The 20199-nt window shown below is 42.4% G+C and overlaps 1 protein-coding gene across 2 annotated transcripts in view; it reads right to left on the bottom strand.

The window, feature by feature from the left end:
• Positions 1–978: 978 nt before the first annotated feature.
• The window catches only part of PLEKHM3 (pleckstrin homology domain containing M3), a 174528-nt gene continuing 155307 nt past the window's right edge, over positions 979–20199 (bottom strand). For both annotated transcript variants that reach the window (XM_032859945.1, XM_032859946.1), the window contains exon 8: positions 979–1199. In XM_032859945.1, the coding sequence (XP_032715836.1) occupies positions 1022–1199 (178 nt within the window). In that variant the 3' untranslated portion in view covers positions 979–1021. The remainder of the gene's footprint in view (positions 1200–20199) is intronic.

The following is a 20199-nucleotide window of genomic DNA, read 5'->3' as shown; positions in this document are numbered from 1 at the left end:
GCAAACACGAACAATGAGAAATAAAGCATTTGAAATAAATGGGAAATGCCCACACAAGATTCTGTGAAAAGAAATTGAAGACCATCTCGTAGAAGGTATGCATTATCTCCGCCAGTCTGCAAACCGATGTATTTAACCACAGTCACAGGGAATCTCCTCAGGCCAGCACCATTACGACCTCATCAGTATTACCCATGAAACCCCGGGAAAACTGCTCTTCAGAAAGCTACGTTTTCAACCGACTACGGCGGGGGGCCAGCGGCATCAGGGGGCGCTGGGATTCATACCCGCAAACAGACCGACACATGCGGTCATTGGTCTCTGAGGTCTTTTTTCTCAGGAAAAAAACGGAGATGAACCTCAAACCCAAATCTCCTCATAAATTCGGGGGTGCATGCTTTCTGTCAGAGGGAGCACACATGCCTCATCTCTGAGCCGCGTGGCTCAGCTGAGGTGATCCCCACCTGTGTGGTAGAAACCGAGGTGACGGCTTCAGGGACACTGGGTCCTGGAACGATCCAGGCGTCGTTCCTGTGTCCTGAAGATTTTCATACAAAACAGACGGTGATGAGTATTTGCCTCAGTTACTCCGTCCTCTGCGAAGGCTAAAAATAAATAACATGAAAATAACCCGAAGTTCTGTGGTTCTGTAGGAGATGCTTCTTCCTGTGTCCTATGTACTAAAATGGCCCCTGAGAGCCAAAAAAAAAAAAAAGTCTGGACTCTAAAGCATTGGGTGTAAACCACGTTTTGCTTGGGAGCGAGCTGCTGAAATTCAAGGCTAAGTGTAATTCAGCTACTGGTAGTGTTCTGGAGCCACGGAGGCTTCACGACCTCTTGGACAGCGATTTGCACAGAACATACACACGGGACGTACTGGGATGCGTGGATATGCATGGGAATATACATCTCTATCTAGCGGAAGATGAGACATCCTCCTCTTCCAAAGGGATCTGGCTGGCTAGCTAGGAAGCCGCTGGCTCGGCGAGAGGTCAGTCCCTGGCCTCGGGCCCCCGCTGAGTCAGGTGTTCTGGTAGGACAGCTCGAACATATTGCAAGCCTCCTCCAGGCTCTCGTCCATGTTCAGCCTCCGCCAGAAAGATTTCTGCTTCTTCTGCAGCTCCCGGCGGACACACCTCGGGCAGGGGACAGACTTCTCTTTGCATTCGGAATGGAAAACGGCCCCACAGCTTTCACACCTGCAAAAGCCAACCACAGAGACGATGACCGAGGCGGGAATGAACAAGACACAGACACCTGACATCCAGTGGCCTCCGTGCAGCTCAGAGGACATTTGTTCTGGGGAGCCCTGCCACCGGGAAGAGAGATGACTCGTAGAAATGGGCTCTTTCCTTTTCCAAGATGTTCAAGATTGAATGTCACTTGAAAAAAAAAAAAAAAACAGACCTTTTTTTTTCTTTTTGATTAGAACTGGCTAGGGCGAGGCTTATGGCTTACAGTGGAGAGCAGTCAGCAGTCAACTAGCAATGGTGTGATCACGGGGACAATGGGCAGATCTCTGGAAGCTCTGTGGGTTAATTTCCCCTCCAATGGCCCTGGGGTAAAGGGGCAGAGAACGGGAGTGCTGTGTTCCACCAACTGCAAGCGCTCTGAACACCAGAGACAACCCCAGTGTGTGACCGCAGTGAAAATGTAGCTCCCCACTTATGTAAACACGGGGTAAGTGGGTCCCTGTCACTCCTTGCCCTCATTTAACAGTTTGGAAAGATAACAGGACACATTTTCATTTTCTGATTGTTATCCTCAGGTCTATTGTCCTTCTGAGTTTTCTTTCTTTCTTTTTTTTTTTAATTGGGAAAACCCCCACCACTGTAAGCCCATCTTTATAGCACAAGTGTGAAGGGTAAAGCACGGGAAAGTTGCTTAGAGAATAGTTTTAAAACACGCAGATACTGTAACTTATAGAGAGGAGGCATTCCAGGTGGATGACTAGTTCGCTGTCTGGCTTGGTGGAAGCCTGTGCAATAGTCCAAAATGGCTTGTTTCTGCTGCGGAGTCTTTAACAATGAGGAACTGACAAGCACAACGATGGCTGCCCAGGGGGTGGCTGGCCAGTGCGGATTACGGTGCCCATCCTGCCATCGCAGAGCGGCAAGCAACTATTCCCTCACCTCAGGAGCCCAAGGAATTGGTTTGACCAGCAGCAGTCCCAGGAGGGTCCAGCACTAGGCTGGGTTCAAAGACGACTATGCAGGAAGCAGTTCTCATGGCTCAGCTTGTGCTCCTGTTGCTTTTCCTCTGGCACCTTGGGCTTCCGTCCTGGGCATAAGATGGTCTTTGGAGCATCCTTCTCTAGTGTGCAACAGACTTAGCCTTGACATCATTTAGGATTCAGAAAGTTTGATGAAAGGAGGATCCTCCCTCCCACCTTTGTACCCAGGGAGTGAGAGACACTGGGAGTGGGGTGGCGTAGGGAGAGGCGCAGGGAGGAAGGCCATATTGATCAGCTGAGAGACCAAAAGACAGAAGCTTCACTGTACCCAGTAGTCTCTGCCCAACCTCAGCTTTCTGGGCAAGTAAAACAGAGAGGCAGTATGAAAGTAGGCATAGGGTTACTTGGCCTGACTTCAAATCCCACCTTCAAATCACTTTCTGGCTACATGACTGCTACGGACTGAATTGTATGGCCACCGTCCCACCCGGCCACTCAAGGCCTATGTTGAAGCCCTAACCCCCAGAGACACTGCCCGTGGAGACAGGGTTAAATCAGGTCAGGAGGGTGGGCCCTGATTAGTGTCCTTATAAGAAGAGACGTTAGAGGGCTCTCTCTCTCTTCTCCCCCCATGTGTGCACCCAGAGGAAGGGCCGTGTGAGGAGCACAGCAAGAAGGTGGCCATCTTGCAAGCCAGGAAGGGAGCTCTCGCTGCAAACCACGTCCTGCTGGGTCTTGCTCTGGGACTCCCAGCTTCCAGAACCATGGGCAGTAAATATCTGTTGTGTGAGCCCCCCTGGGCTGTGGTATTTTGGAGGACAGCCTGAGTAGTCTGTGACAGTGACCTGGAGTAAGTCATTTCACCTCTCTGCACCTCAATCACCTTGTCTTAACATGCCCCTCAGAGAGGTCGTGTGAGGCTCAAAGGGAATAACAAATGAAGTGTGTAGCGGAGTTCCTGCACAGGAATACAGCTAAAACTGCTCCTTCCAGGGTGAGCAGCCGCCTCCGGGTGTCTTTGGCGACTCTTCCTGCAGTCTGATGGCACCGATGTCACCACGGTGACCTGAGGACATCTTGGATCAACCCCCTCATGGCACAGATAAGAAGACTGAGATTCTAAGAAGGCTAGTGATTGTCTCGTGAGGACACACGGAGTTAGGTTGTGACTAGAACCCGGGACTCCGACAGCCCAACCGTGGCTTCCACGGAGGCCGAGTCATGTGAGTGAGGGGAATGCGCCATCCTGGAGGGAAACGTGGGCTTCCAGTCAGAAGACTCCTGTTCCGATCACAACCCTTTCTTTGAGTGACCTTGGGCAAGTCACTGACTTTCTCTGGTCTCATTTGTAAAATGCTGCTCACAGTGACCTCCTTCCTACTCACTGGGCTTCTGTGGGACACACATAGGTGACCGTATGTGGAATGAGCAGGTGAACGCGACATCACCTTTCATGGTGACTCTTGTCCCTGACTTCCTCGTGCTGGCGCCACACCGGTCAGGATAGCCGAGCTGGCAGAATCTTCTCCCGCGTCTCCCGGCTCTCAGCCCCTCCCTCCTTCCAGGCGGATGAAGGTTAGACCCGCGTCTCCTCATGCCTCTTCTCTGGGCCAGCTCCACCCCAGTGGCAATGGCTTTGTCCTCCCTGGGTCACACCTCTGTACCTTCCTGTCACTGAAGTGACACTAATGGTAGCCTTATCAAGTAAATTTCCTCCTTCTTGCCCCTTTGCCCTGCTGAGTAAGTGATTTACACACCTAGGGATATTGCCCTAGGGCAGTGATTGATAAGGAGAAAACCATGGGGTTCCTTCAGTACCACTCCCTTATCTCTGCTGATACTGGCACCCCCCACCCCTGCACCCTGCTCCGGTGAAGAGGTTGAGTCTTATTGGGTATTTCTGGTGCAACAAACACTCATGGGGTGGCCTAGGGGCTGAGTACACCTGCTCTTTCTAGCCAAAGGTCAGTAACTGCAAAAAAGTCCAAGATAAAAAATTAATGATTTCAGAATGTACCCAAGTCCTATTTTCTAACCATTTGTAAGCCAGCAGTCACTTTTGAACTGTATAATGGACAGACTGATCAATGACCTTCCCAAATTCAGACAATCTATTATTAACTTTCCCCCTGATTTTTTTTATAAATGAAAAGAATAAGGTCAGGAAAAGGAAGGAGGAAGAGAAACTGTTTCTTACATAAAAGTTATGGTGCTTTGTAAGAAAAATGTGCAGGAAAAATAAAGTGTTTGCCTTAAAAAATGCAATATATAGGCATGCTCCTCTTTGAGAATATTTAAAAGGCCCTTTCACTTTAAAAGAATTCACTGGCTCTTTAGTGTTTACTGAATTTCCTGACTGTATTTAAAATATGATTTTACAAACAACTTTTCAGGAACATAGCTTATATATAAGGTAAATTTACCAATGCAATCATCCATGCAGAAAATTTCAACAGATAATGAAAGAGAAATGTCCTTCAGTGTTCCCAAGTGATAAATCAAATGAAAGCCAGCCAGTTTCATCTTCATTTCTGAGTTCCCCACGCCCAGCAATCAGCAGTTTCGCTGCCTTTCTGCTGTTGGTTGTACACCACAGCGAACAAAGACCGAGGTCTTCCTTTCCAGTGTCCCAGAGAACGCAACTACAGGGAGACATATATTTGCTACTGACCAAAGCCATCCAGTGGGTTATTCCTGAAAACGTCTGTTGCTTCACTGAATCCAGGGATCTCAACCTCATACTGTTGGCATTTGGGGCCAGAGAGTTAGTTCTCTGTGGTGCAGGGCTGCCTGGCACTGCACGGTGTTCAGCGGCATCCCCGGCCTCTTCCCAGCAGATGCTGGTCACGATCCTTCCCCACCCAGGTTGTGACAACCAACGGTGTCTCTGGACACGGCCACAAGTCCAAATGCCCCCTGGGAGGGGCAGGGAGATCATCCCAGTTGAGAACCATTGACCTAACCTATCTGGAGAAAGCATCGTGGAGGAAGCACCCCGGGGGGACTGAAACAGCGCCCCCCACTCCCGGTGGAATTCGCAAGTGTCAACTGCTAGCTTATACCAACCAATAAGGCCCAACACAGTGTTACGGATTCATTTCATTTTCACAAATATATATATTTTTAATACATCAATCGGTTAAAATAGCTGAAACTCACAGGTGTTAACCACCCCATGGTTTTGAAAATTAATTTAGAACATCATATAAGAAGTCAATACCCACGACACAATTCTGTGCATGCCATGGGAACCCTTGACTTTCTATCAAGTCACTCTGATTTTCTGGTCTTCCTCAAAAGCCATCCTGGTGGTTGGCCCTCAGTCTTATTTATTTACTCCCTGGCCAAGAATACTGGGGCAGTTTCTCTGGAGTGGTCTTTACTTTGTTATGTCCTATGTAGGCCATCTAGCAAATCTAAACCAAAAACTTCTACTTGCCCCACAAAATAAATTGCTTTTATGTAACTGGGAAGCAGTTAGGTTCCAGCAACATCTACAATGAAAAGGAGGCCAGAAAATATTAAGGAGGACACTTACTGCAGAGAGGAGGGCTAGACTGGAGTGAGGAACCCTGAGTTCTTGGCCCAGGCTGGCCCCACTGTCCCTGGGGCCTTGGGTAAGTTACTTCATCCCTGAACCTCTCGTTCTCCACAGAAGTAAAAGGGGAGGCTGGATTATCTAAGGTCCTTCCAACTTGCAGATTTTGTGCAGGGCAGGGGTTTGGGGCAGGGAAAGGCTGTTCTGGGTCTTACCCTTCTCTTTTCACATTTTCTTGCCCCCAAGTCTGTGGATGGATGAGTGGGAATTCAGCCTTGCCGGCCACTCCTTGGAAAGCCTCAAACTGACAAGCTGGGACTGAATGTGAATGTGAAGTGAAGTGAAGAGCATTACTTTAAATTGTATTTATTTGCGGTGGTTAATCAAACCATGAAACAGCTTACAGACTAGTACATACAGCTCTGGTTATCAGGAATTTGGCTAAAAGGAGCTGACTCTGCCTCTTTCTCAGAACACCTCAATTAAACATTAAGGATTCCTTTTTAGGGATTTTCCCAAACCTCATCAGCACCCTCTCTCCCCAAGGAAAAAACCCAGAAGGGTTCAGCGCTGTGGGGTCTTTATTTTGGGGGTGGTATGGACACTGGCTAGAGGCGGCAGTCGTGTATCGCTCTATGCGGAAGACATCTTGTGTTTTAACCACTGGGACAGCCACGCTGGAGCCAACAGTATGAATATCAGCACCGCGCATGCCATATGACGTGGGATAAGGGAGAAGGAACTCTAGGTCTGTCTCTTCTGAAGCCAGGAACTGTCCACGTGTGCCCTTTCCTAGGGCTCAGGGCGGGGGCGTAGCACCACCACTGTGTGTCGGAGGGAATGCAGATCTCGTTCTCTTAGTAAAGGCATCATCACGTGAGGCTCTATACATTTCATGAACAGTCTTTGACCTAAACATTGCTTATTGACCTATGGCAAGTGACAGAGAGGTTCGTACCCTAGAAATCTAATAGCCACAGGCACAATGGTCTTACTCCAGCTCTCAAAACCGAGAAAACGAACCTGCTGCAAATAGAGCTACATATGTGCAGGGGAAAAGGGTTGCTTCTCTGATATGGCAAAGCGGCAAGAATTCCCGGCTGCAGACAGTTTCCTGTTCTGGAATGCTGATGATGTGAGACCAATTACAGACAGGCTCGATGGCTTTGTCTGTGTCTTCCAGATTCTAGCTGCACACAGGAGGGTCACAGGAAGCTGCTAAAGGCCCCTGCCCCAAGTTGAGGTCAGTGAAATGCCTCTGCTCTGCTCATGTTGGATTTTTCTCCTGCTGCATTTTTATTTTTGGCTCAGGCAATGACCTCAGATATTTCATTAGATTGAAAGTCAGCCTTGAATTTGGCTGGATCTCTGACAAGTGGAAGGACAGGCCTGCAGAGCAGGGCAGAGCTCTGGCTGATTTCCACTCTGCAGAGCCCACAGCGACGAGGGCGGGGTGCAGAAATCAGTGTACGCGATCAGGCATGCGAGTGCGGTGGGGCGTACGGCTACTATGTCAGGCGCCCCACAGAGCCACTAGCTATTACTGGTTTTTCCAAGAAACCGAGATGGTTATTGAAATCTCTTCGCTAAGGGAGGTAGTTATTGGGGCTGGTTATTTTAATGTTTTGGGTTGGTGTTTTCCCCTGTTATTGGGAGTGAGTGAATATAAGCCAGTAACTTATAATTTGCTTCCATGGGAAATCACATAAGGTGTATGTCTGTGTATGTTCGTACGTGTTATGTATGTACTTACTGTGTGTACACAGGTATGTATACTGTTTGGAAGAATACCCAGAACATGTAACTCAGCTTTCTAGAGTGAAATGAGTTAAATGGGACATAGTTGAACAGATTCTTCCTTTTGTGGGGAAACAGGGTTAAAATAAAGGATGGTCACACACAATCTCAGGCACGTGCTGATGGCTGGGGACGGTCCAAGTTTCACAGCCTCTGCCCGGAGCACCCCTTCCGGTGAAGTCTTCAGCCAGGATAACTAGAAATCTACACACTCCAGATGCCCCTCTCTTCCACCCCAGCGGAAGCAAGTGGAATGGGGAGGAAGAGAGCAAAGGGTCTGGAAATGTTGGATTACGGAACTGTTGTGGCTCCACGCAGAGTGAGAAATGGGACTACATTTGGGATTATTCATTGTGGATTTTTTTTCTTTTTTCGGCTGGGGGTAGGGAGGTGGGGGACCAAAAGGTCTCCATGTGATTTGATTGGAATTGAACGAGACTGGAAAAGATCTATCGCTCCTTTGGCCAAATGTCCGGTAGATTTAGGTGTGTATGTGCTAGTATGTAAAGCTATTCCAATAGTTTTGAATGGTAAATGCAAATACAGCCAGACTGATGTTGGACATTTAAATTAGGCAGCATCTGTATGCCTTTTGCCCCTGTTTTTATAGAAATTATCCTTATAATACCTCTCTAAGCTAGGTACTATTTGTTTTCCCATTTTTAATAAGTCAGTCAATAAATGGATAAAATGAAATGGGATGATAAAGTAACTGGTGGCTTCTTAGGTCCCTAAACTATTAAGTGTGTGATCGACTCTGGCCTTGATTCCAGCCTCCTGACTTGAAATCTGGCTCTCCTTCCCTTTCAGTTACTCAGCACAGTCCCAAATGCTTGCTAAGACTCAAATCACGGGAAGAACAATTGGTATGCCCTGCAGTGATCTTTTTATTTACCTTTTAATCCCCAGAGTTAATTAAGGAAGAGTTTTTCCCTGATTGCAGACCACAAAGCCTTTGGCTTTTACAAGTCTTGCACTTTTAGTTTGTAAACCAAGCTCAGTTAATAGCTTTAACAAAAGCTTTACTTAAAATCTTGGCTTTGAAAGAGAATGTAAACAAGGGTTAATTAATTCATTTGTTAATTTTGCTATCCCATTGGGAGCAGTAAATCACATTATCTTTAGTGCCAATGCTTAATAAATGCTTCTTGCTAATTTGTGGATGGTGACAAGAACTTCTCATTAATACTCTATGTATATATATGAAATCTTACTAGATTTGATCTGAGTGAAATAGTTATTTGGGGATAGGGAAAAACTAGTATTTCTGACACTTCTCAGTTTTTTTGTTGTTGTTGTTATTGTTTTTTATGGTTCATCTGGCTGTTAATATAATTCTCAACAAATGTCCATCTGTTCTTGGGTTTACTTTAGGAAAATCTCATTTATTATTAGAGAAAATAAAGAAACTGCAGGAAGATTTAAGAATTTTCTGTAATTTCCAGAAAAAGCTAGAACATATAATTGTAGCCATGAGAGAATCTTAAGTAGGAGCAGTGGCTTTCTGTAAAAATTTCTAAAGTAGTTCAAAACACCTAAGAGCCGAAGAGATGTTTAGCAATGTCTTGCTACATCTAAGACAAAGGTAGTGAATATAATAATATTTGGCTAATGTAGATTTTTAAAAAGCTTAGCTTATATATGGACTTCCACTAATCCAACAAGTCTACCTTTTTTATGTAAAACTGAAAAATTCAACTGTCAAGTTTTTGAAGTAAGCCTCTTTAGAAGAAATCATTTATAAGGATGATATGTACCTAAGACTCTGAATGGGATTTACTTCTACTTAACATATTACATATCAGTTCCTCAAAGTACTAAGACTTCTAATGGAGCTAAATAAAAGACAGTTTCGGGGATAGGTACAATGCAAAAAATTCAGAAGGTAAATCATATCTAAATTTATGAACATGATTGATTACTTAGGAATAAGTTAGTGATGTAAATTTAGAAGGAGAAAGACATTCAAATGAAAGACCCAAAGTGTTTTGTCATTACTTTTCAAATTAGCTCCCCTAATTTGTCTCCTCTCACCAATATAATTTTCTTAACGAGATGGTATCACATCATTTTCTAATACTCGATGTGTTCTAGGCCAGTAGTTTTCAAAGTGTGGTCCTTGGACCAGCCAGACCGGCATCCCCAGAGAATTTGGTAGAAATGAAAATTATTGGATGCCACTCCAGACGTACTGCATCATAAATTCTAGAGTGGGACCTGGCAATCTGTGTTTGAACAAGACCTCCAGAGAATTCTGATGAATATGAAAGTTTGAAAACTACTGCTCTAGGCCAATTGTCTCCAAAGACAGCAGGGCTGACATATGAGATAGCACGGTTATAAATATTTAGAACAAAAATATGGACTTTGCAAAATTAAAATGGAAAGTGGTATTAATTGTTTTTATATTGGGCTTTGCATTTCATATCTATTAATATTTTCTCATAGCTGATAGGTAAGAATCTCATTTTACTTTCTTTAATTGGAAGTGATATTAAGCTATTCAGATACAGGCCATTTGCATATTTTTCCAGTAAATCAGTTCATGTCCTTTGCCCATTATTTAATGACTTTTACTTACAGAGTTTTAAAGATTTTTTATATTCAGGAAATTAATTAATACTTCTGTTAAATGTGCTAAAAATATCTCTTCAAGTTGCCTGTTTACATTTGTCTTTACAGAACTTTAAGCATTTAACTTTTAAAAAATATATTTAAAAGCATTTTGCTTGGGGCACCTGGGTGGCTCAGTTGTTAAGCATCTGCCTTTGGCTCAGGTCATGATCCTGGGGTCCTGGGATTGAGCCCCGCATCGGGCTCCCTGCTCCTTGCAGGAAGCCTGCTTCTCCCTCTCCCAGTCACCCTGCTTGTGTTCCCTCTCTCATTGTGTCTCTCTCTGTCAAATAAATAAAAATCTTAAAAATAAAATAAAATAAAAGCATTTTGCTTCCATGGCTTCTGGGTTTGTGTCAAGCTTAGAAAGACCTTCCCCACTTAAGATTATAAAAATATTCACCCATCTTTTCTTCTAGCACTTCATGGGTTTTATTTTTACATCAAAATATTTGATCCATCTGGAATTGATCGCGATGTGAAGAGTATGGTAAAGTCCGGCATTTTTTTTCTTTCTCCAAATGGCTGTCCAGTTCCCAGTTTCTTTTAAGGAATGTTCCATCTTTTGTTTTGCTAATTTGCTGTGCATCTTTATCATGTACTAAATTCCCATATTACTTGCGTCTGTTTGCATACTTTCTGAAATCATCATGTTCCGTTGATATGTCTGTTTCCATGCCAGCACTGTACTGCGTAGTATATAATACATTTTTATAGCTAATGAAAACAGTCTCCCTTCATGTAAACAACTTTAGAGGTCAAATTCTATATTGAATATATTAGGAAAGTTTACTGCCACCCATCTGAATGTTAAATAAAAATTTTTTGAAATATAGATAATCAACTAATTTTAAAAATTTATAGTATAATTTATAAGGTTTATCTAAAATGAAATGCACCTGTGTAAACATCTCAGGGGGTCAAGGACTAATCCTGGCTTTAGATATTTGAGTTTTAATTTTTTTTCATCATTATGTAGTGATAAAGGTATTGTATAACTTTGGGAAGGTAAACTAACAGGCTGTTTACATGTTTATAAAATTAGGAAACACGATACAATTGTTTAACAGTGTATACACTCTTAGTAATTAAAATTATCCTACTTTGCAGGAACCTAGATATATTATCTTGGAAAAATAACTTAAAACATGGTATACATTATCATTGAACAAAGGAAGATGTGAAGAACAATGCATGTTTAACGGTCCCTTTCATTCAGTGTGAACATTATTTAGAACATTTTTACTCTGCATATGAGGAAAAATTGGATAGAAATGATAATCATGCTAAGAAAATAAGTTATGCTATCTATGTACACAAGCAACAAAAGGAGACCTTAACTACATTGTCAGGGAAGCTGAAGGAAGGAAAAGTCATCTTTCTTGCTAGCTGCTTTGACATTCATTTCTGTCCCTAAGTCCCTTGGCTTGTGCCTCTTTCAAGCATTGTATGAAAACCACGTTTCCCCTGAGGTTACCTCAGGCCTCACTATCGTTCTCCCCCCCACCCCCCACCGTCCTGCCCCCACACCTCCCCCATTGCCATGGAAAATTTGCTTATCTCTTTTCATTCTCAATTCTGAAATTTTTCTTTCAAATCGGTGATGTAAGCTGCTTTCCAGCTAAGTCTTTTAATTTAAATTTCCTTTCTCTCCATCATCAAGGATTCTTTCTAGAAAAAAAAAGTGTTAACTCCTCTTAAGAAGGGCTTTAATATACTTAAGGTTCCCACCTCTCAAGGCCAAACTAGATTTTTCAGTTGAAGTCAAGTCAGCTTAAGTTAGTGGCTTCCAATGTTGTCTTTGAATCAGCCACTGGTTCATGACTTACTGGTTTTTATAAAAGGAAATTCCCACATTTCTGTTTTTCACATGAACTACTACTTTTTAAATGCTATCTTTTTCTGTTTTCTCATCCAAAGTTTACAAAATTCTTCCCATTATTTTTGTTGAGAACCTCTCCCCACCATCCTACCTCCAACCATCACCAGAAGTGAGACTAGTTAAGGGTATGTGGTATAGACTTTTGCCCTCCTAAGGTTAGTTTGTGCATTCCCTCAAATTTTAGGCTAGTGCTGTGAGGACAGGGAGAGGCAGAAAGGGGACTGTACTGGAATTCAGCAGCCTGCATCTCCCATGAGCTATGGCCCAGGTGTTGGGTGGGGATGAGGGCTTCCCTGGGGAGGGTGAGGGGAGGGGGTGTATGTCAGGGGGTGGGAGTGATGGGCAGATGACTGCTAAGCTTCTCTCTTACTCTATACAAGGTCTATGCTTAGACTCAACATAATTGAGTCCAAGCGGCAACTGTGGTAGAGAATGAACATCTACAGACTGCCTTTTCTTTATTTTAAGCACTTTGAAAGCATTAGGAACTGGAAGATGATTATTAATGATAGGTATGGATAGCATATGCCAATGATTCCTGAGGCACCATTGAGTGGTTTAATATTCAGAATACTGAAGCGGTTTAATACAGACATGATAATATATATTAGTTGCCAAGATAAAAACCAAAAGAAATAAAGGACTTTTTTGAAGGCCAGTTTAACAAGATCTTGTTATCTGTAGTCCCATAATTCGTTAGGTGAAAAAAGTCTCACAGTATCGAAAACATATACTGCAAAACCAAGTTACTATTGTACCTTTTGTAATTCTGAAGCATAAAACAGTTCATTTCAGAACATACAGCTCAGGCTGCAGAGTCAACATTTTCTGTATGGAAAGGTAAATACTCCTGTCTTCCCTATTGTGTATTCAGGTTACTTATTTACAGTCACATGGGGAAAGAAAAAACACACACTAAAAAAATGACCAAAAAGTTGTTTTGAGAGCTAAATGATCTGAGTGGCTTAGCAAGACTCAAGTTTTTGACATGAATGTTTTCACTGGGCCAGAAAAATACATCTATCCCTAACATATGATAGAATGCTAGCTATCATTCAATGAAGTCATCTATCTTGGTGATGTCTACATTTAAGTAGAGAGTTTCCTTGAAATTGGTTTAAAAGTTATTTAAAATAAAAGAAAATACATGGAAAAGTGCAGATTTGAAAAACTAAAAATAAAGGAAACTTCATGAATTATTTATTGAGCATTTACTATGTGCTGTTCTAAATGCAGATAATTGAGCAGTGAACAAAATAGAAAAAAGTCCGTTTCCTCATGGAGCTATTATTTCAAAGTGGTAGACTGAATCACAATTTGCTTTTATATCTTAATCCCTATAGGTAAATTGTATCAAAAAGAGTCAACCTTGCTGAAAACATCATGACAAACTAGCAAACAGACTAATATAAAATGCTAAGCAAAGGAGCTGAATGAAGTGAAGTACTAACTTCTTTGTCAGTAAGAGCTTAAAACAGTGTCATATACCAGGTAGGCAAACCCAGAGGTGGAGGGTGGCTTGTCAAAGGTCACACAGCAAATCAGGAGAAGAGTTAGGGATGACATCTAGATGTTTGTATTCCTACTCCAGTGATCTTTCTATGGACTAGTCTGCCTCTACTTTTTAAATGGATCTTAATGATTTTAGAACCAATAAAATTTTCTTCCTGTTAAAGTAGCTGCCAATAAAAATCTATCTCTAAACTTATTTTGATATGATGTGATAAAAAAGCTGGATATAAAACTATGTATTTAATACATTGTCAATTTTTTTAAAAAAGTAGACATGCATACATATGTATGGAGATTCTTCTTCTTTGTACTTTTGGTGTACTCTTCAAATTTTCTATAATGCACATCAGCTTTATATGGTCAGAAAATTACAACATGGGTTAAACAATGATGAACATTACCGCCTCTACTCAACAAAAAAAGTTTGTCTGAACTGCTTAGCGATAAGATGATTGCACAGTATTAACCAGACACCTAACAAGAAGATTGGTAAGAAATGTGTCTAGGTGGAGATGACAGCCATCTATTCAAATGACCAAGTGACTTCAAGAAACAATGGCAGCAGCCTCACTGGTGAGGACTGTGTTTATAAATGCGCTGTATTTATAAAGGGATTTAATGGCATAAAGGGTCAGGTCAGCCCTGAGGGTTTCGCACCAGTCTTGACTGTGTTAGCAGACTTTCTGAAACATTTTGACATGTGAATATAAGAGCCACAGGCCAAGGTGAGATGTTATTTACCAAGTTACTCTTTGACCAAAGTTTAAAAGCCAAAAAAACTAGCATTGTGTTTGAGGGTTTTTTTGTTGTTGTTGTTTTTTGAAGTCAAGGAAAACCTTCGTTGACACAATAAATACATTTAAGAGCAGGCAGTCATAGAGCCCAAGAGTAGAACTGCTTCTTGGTAAGTCACCACTCTACTTCTGCTGCTCACAAAACCCATGAGCTTGACGGGCTTGAGTTTTCCTGCCTCCCCAAATGTCCGAATGTTCTCCACAGGCCTTTCTATCTCTGTGAATTGATGCTTTTAGAACACAGGCAGGGATCTCATCCTCTATCATCAGTGTCAGAGGACGTGGAGAAAGTTCCTCTTCAATACCACAGAGAGGAATGAACAATCATCAGATGGAGATGAATTGTTCCTCAGCGAAGGTACCTAGAAGAGGAGTCCACACTTTCTCTAGCTGTTTCAGGAATCCCACACCTCATCACAATGCGCACTGAGTGGCTGCTTCCCAAGAAAAGCCACAGAAAGGAAATATCATTAAGAAAGTGTCTCTGCCTTGGGGGGAGCTGTTCCCTTCCCTTAAGCCCGACCTCGCCAAGGCTGTTGTCTGTTGTCGAACAGGATGGAACAGGACTGCCAAGCGCGGCCCACAAACCTGCTAATTAGGTGCACTGACAGTGTTTGTTTTGGAACCATTTGCCAACAAAGGAATGTGTCAGGCTGATTTTAGTGAGAAAGGGGTGTGTAATGTGTGCGTGTTTGAGTCCAGATGAGGGAATAATCCAGGTATTTAGTCTGTTTGTGCAAGGACTGACAAAAACGAAGTCTGAACAAATAGGACGCCACAAGGCAAGACCAGCTTCTGGGCAGTGCTGCTCTCTCGTTCTCCTCTGGAGTTCCGATCTGCCCCCCAACCCCTGCCAAAAACTTCCTGCCTAAACATGAAACTCTCTTTCAAGACATGACAAACTATAATTGGTGCCTCGAAAAATGGAAGAGTCTTTGTAAGGCTGCTGGCAGATCTAGGGTTCGGTGAGTTTCTAGGCACCTAAGTAAGCGACGACTTTGGGCAAAGCCATCTCTGCTGTTTATCCTTCAGGGACAAATCAAAGGGAACGAGGGCACAGAACACACAGCTCTAAGTGGACTGCTCAAGTCGTGCTGAGAAGAACCATGCATCTCCGCATTTTCTAGGCAACAGGTGACCCATATTTTATAATAAAGCAGTTGCTTTCTCTCGTTTAAACAAACCTTTATAAGTTTGAGGACAGTTAGCGGTTTGGAAACTTCGTGTGTGCGTGAAGTTTCAGAAGGACAGACGTGCCATGGCAAAGACCAAGGACCAGGCTGCAATAAACTGAGGGGCTCAGGGACAGGGTTGTGTGGACCGCCATGAAATGTAAAATGACACAGCCCAATTCACAGGGGTTCTGGGACCCTGGGAGGAAGGAGCCTATGTTCTTCAGTACAAGCTGGGCCTTTCCGAAATTTGGCCGGGTGGATGAAAGCAACGGGGCTTGGGAAGCCTTCTTTTTCAGTAAGTTAATCTAACAAAATCGGTTTTTCAAATGAAAAAGGGGAGAGGCCCTGGTAGAAATTCACCTGCTATGGGTTTTCTATGAGGCCAGTGTTCATTCTCAATAGACATATGTAGGAAATGTTCTTGAAATGTGTGCAAATTGGACATGGTGTCAGAGTATGTGAACGCAACCGGTCTAAGAGTTTGGTGTTGATAATAAGTTCAGGGTTCTGAGCGCACTTATTGTTTCTTGGAGGAGGGCAAGGAGTGACCAACTACTGTATACAAAGAAAAACTGGCAAGTTATGCTCATTCTGCTTCTCCAAACCTTAGTGCTTCAAAAAACACAGAACCTTTTTAGAAGAGTAACCTCTGAGCTACAAATGACCTCCCCTCAATAGAAGAACACTTCCCCTGGATGCCTTCCCTGGGGCAAGTGCATGTTGGGAACCTGGACAGGCTGATGTTCACACACGGAAACACTTTCAACAGTAGGTCAGTTGCTTCAAGTTTTCAGGTAAAGCTTACGTATAACGTAGTGAACCCAGATTTTCACTGTACTCCTCTATCTTTGCAGTATGTCCCCTCAGTTTTATTGAGATATAATTGACGTTTAACATTTATTAGTTTCTGGTGTACAACACGATGAGTTGACAGGTGTATATATTGTGAAATGAGGACCACAATGTTTAGTTAACATCCGTCACCTCATGTGGTTAGAACTTTTAGGATCTACCACTGCTTTAGAAACTTTCAAATATATGATATAGTACGTTATCTTAAGTCACCATGCTGAACATTACATCCCCAAAACTTATTCATCTTATAACTAGATAACTATAACTTTTTACCTTTTGACCACCTCCACCCCCTGCCTCTGGCAACCACAACTCTGTGTCAACGAGTTTGGTTTTTTTTTTTTTAATTTAACATATAAGTGAGATCGTAAAGAATCTTTCTCTATTTCAGGTGGCGCAAGTATTTTAAATTTTCTTAACTAATCAGTTTATTTAAAAAACTTTGCCAGTGTTCTTAATGAATGCACATGATATGGTAGGGAGAACTGAACCAAACAGTAACCATTTATGGAATGCCCACTATATGGAACACACCAGACTCAGCGTTAAGTATAATCTTTTTACAGTATACCTACATGTAAATACAGCCCCAAATAGTATAGGGGTCATAAAGTCTTGAAGGGCAATATTTTCCATATTGGAAAGCTTGTGGGGGTGATTTGTATGTCACATGGAAGAATTAACAAAGCCAAATGGATCAGACAGAAAGGATGGAACTGATTTATGATAGTTGGTATATTTTGTAAGTTCCACGTTAAAATGCATGCCCAGTGTTTTTAAGATAAAGTATTTATGTACTTGTGATCTGGAAGCATTTCAGGATTCAGGAATGGCATCTTCACACAAATGTGTGTAGCAGGATGGTCTCTTCAGCAGCATTACGTCTTTAATAGCCAGAGAAGATTAGTGATATGCAGAGATGTCAGAAAGAAAGCTGGAGAGGAGGCAATTTAAGGGTTTAAAAAAAAAAAAAAATTAAGTCCTGGGTCACCATGTGGATATATGCGACTTTTTTGCTTTTATATTCACTGCTTTCCCTTAAGTTTTAGAGTGGTATCAGTCTACTCTGATGATTTGTAATTCGGAAGTTAGAGCTTTTATTTCTTACTCTCTATCAAGGAGGGTATGTGGAATTTTATTGCTGTTTTAACAGAATGTTTGTCTCTCTGAAAGCTGTGCTTTCTTTTTTCTAGGAGTGTAAATGTTGGATTAGGCTTAAGTTCTGTGTTCCTGGATCTTACTATTGTATTTAAAATCTTGTAACTTGGATTTTAGTGTTTTCCTATTTAAATCAGAGAAAGGTATGTGATTAATTTGTGTTGAAGAAAGACTACCTCAGTGTAAAACTGTGGGCTTTATCGTCTGAATGGAGGAGGTGTGATGGAGGTCTGCCTACTCAGCCCGAGTTAGGCACATTGTCAGCTCCCACAGGCACCCCTGGGCCTCGTGACCCGCCTAGCAATGTACAGAGTGGGGAGCTCCATGTGGTCTCTCCCCACACACCATCGGCCATTTTATCAAAGAAAGGCGTAGTATCTTACCCCCACCCTAATCGAACTCTGTCCTACTGCTCCAAGTGTAAAAACTTTCAGGATGGCACATATAGGGAGAACTCAAAATAACAGTTTGGGGGAGCCTTCTTTAATGACAGAGGGACGTAATATCTTCACAGTCTTTTAGGGGGTATACTGCAAAAACGGTCTGAAGACTGTAGGTACAGAAGAAACTGTGATGGCTAATGGAAAAAGCATGGATTTTAGATTCAGATGTATCTGGGTTCCAGTTTTGGCTTTATCTCTTGGGTCAAGTTCATTGCCTCCTCTGAACCTAGGCTTCCCCATTATCAAATGGAGGGGACAGGAGTCCCTCAGAGGACCGGCCTGAGAATGAAAGGATGAGGTATGTAAACTGCTGGCACCAGGACCAGTACATATTAGCGCCACGTCCCTTCAACCCCAACACTGTCTCTCGGTCTGTCAGAGACCATGCTCTAAAAATTAATACTAGGACTCTGTTGTTAAATGACATATTTATGAAGCTTCCTCCTGCATAACAATTAATTCAATAAGGAAAAGAAAGTCTACAGAGCGGACCTGTGTTTGACACATGGTCATAATCAATTATGCATGTTAGCACCCAGTATATTCTAATACTGAAGTATATAAATCAGTGCTTTCAAGTTCAACATAGAGCTCTCTCAGAGTTTTAGAAATCGTGCAACTGCTTTCTCACCTACAATGTCCATGACTCCTATGGGCGATGCCCCTTCTTGGAGATCCAGGTCCACCCCCTAGGCCGCGGCTCCTCCAACACTTCCACACAACTACCTAATGGCCCAGTGTCTCTTACTAGAGACTCACAACTGCTTGTGAGCGAGGAGCAGCCATGTTCACTGTGTGTCTCCAGAGTCCAGCCAATGTACAAACACAGCATGCTCAATACATCATTTATTCAAAGAATGGATAGTTCCAGTGCTTGTGGGTTTTTTTTTTTTGTTTGTTTGTTTGGTTTTTTTTTATCTGAGTAGCAGTTATGCTGCTCGAATGGTATTTAAACTTCTGAGGACACAGAGGTGGGTGTTGACTTTAGCAAGGTGGTCGAGGATATATGGTGAAGAATACACTAAATACATCGTATCTAAGATTTTTTATCGAAAGATTTTTAAATGTAATAATGGAAAATTTCAAACATATTCAAAAGTAGAGACACTAGTATAATAATCCCTGCATAGCTATCACATAGCTTCAACAATTATCTTTCATTTATATCTATTCCCTCTTCTCCACGGTCACATTATTATTTTTTTGCCACCATCAGATTATTTTGAAGCAAATCTCCGGTTTCACATTACTTTACCTATAAAAATTTCAGTTATGTGTAAATTTAAAAAATTACCCCATTATTCACATTTATTTTTATTTATCACATTTATTTATTCAGCATATCTTTATGGACATGTTTTTAAACTGCAATTTGATTTTTTTTTTTTTTTAATTGGAGTGGGCAGGGCAGAGGGAGAGGAAGGGAGAGAATCTGAAGCAGGTTCCACACCCAGTGTGGAGCCCACATGGGGCTCAATCTCACAACCCTGAGATCACGACCTTAGTGGAAATCAAGAGTCAGACACTTAAATGACTGAGCCACCCAGGTGGCCCTGCAACTCAACTTCTGATTAAAGTTTTCCTTTAATAAATCTTTTATTAGTGTTTATTTTTGTCCTTTCCCAGAGACTTGCATAAACTGTTCCCGGTATTTAACTGGAAACTGAACGCCAAGAGAAAGATCAATGAGTTCCTGGAAAGTATTATCAAACCTGGAATGCCAGGGAGGCTGGTGAGGACTCCTTTGCACTTAGACATTTGTCCAAGCTTAGAGAGCTGCATCTGACCAAGAGAGAAACAGAACATTCTAAACAGCTACATAGTCCTTCCTGCTCGGTAAAGGGTTCCCTGAATCCACAGATGTGCTAACGTGGTCATTCTGATAATAAGAATCTGGCACCTCTGCCTATGGTCATAGCTATCTTAGAGGAGTGATTCTTCTGGCTGTGATGGGGAATCACATGCGGGCACCTTTGAAGACAGATTCTCAGAGTATTAAAAAAAAATCCAATAAGTCTCACAGGAGATTCTGATATGTAGTCAGAGGGAAGCATCTCTCCCTTAGTCATGGGATGAATCCTGGGACCGAGGGCCTTGAAAAATGTGTGTGCAACCCAGCAACTCATGTTGGTTTCATATTCTCCAATAAAAGGAACCTGGGCTCCTTGGTGAGATGGCTACTTCTAGGATTAGGGCAAGAAATATATATGATGAGGCTGGGCCATCTGGTAGCACGAGAAGTACAGAAATGATCAAAAT

This window comes from Lontra canadensis, unplaced genomic scaffold (assembly GCF_010015895.1).
Source record: "Lontra canadensis isolate GAN:19392208 unplaced genomic scaffold, GSC_riverotter_1.0 scaffold18, whole genome shotgun sequence".
In the NCBI taxonomy this organism is placed as follows: Eukaryota; Metazoa; Chordata; class Mammalia; order Carnivora; family Mustelidae; genus Lontra; species Lontra canadensis.
The sequence above is the reverse complement of the archived record's forward strand: the minus strand, read 5'-3'. Positions and strand labels throughout refer to the sequence as shown.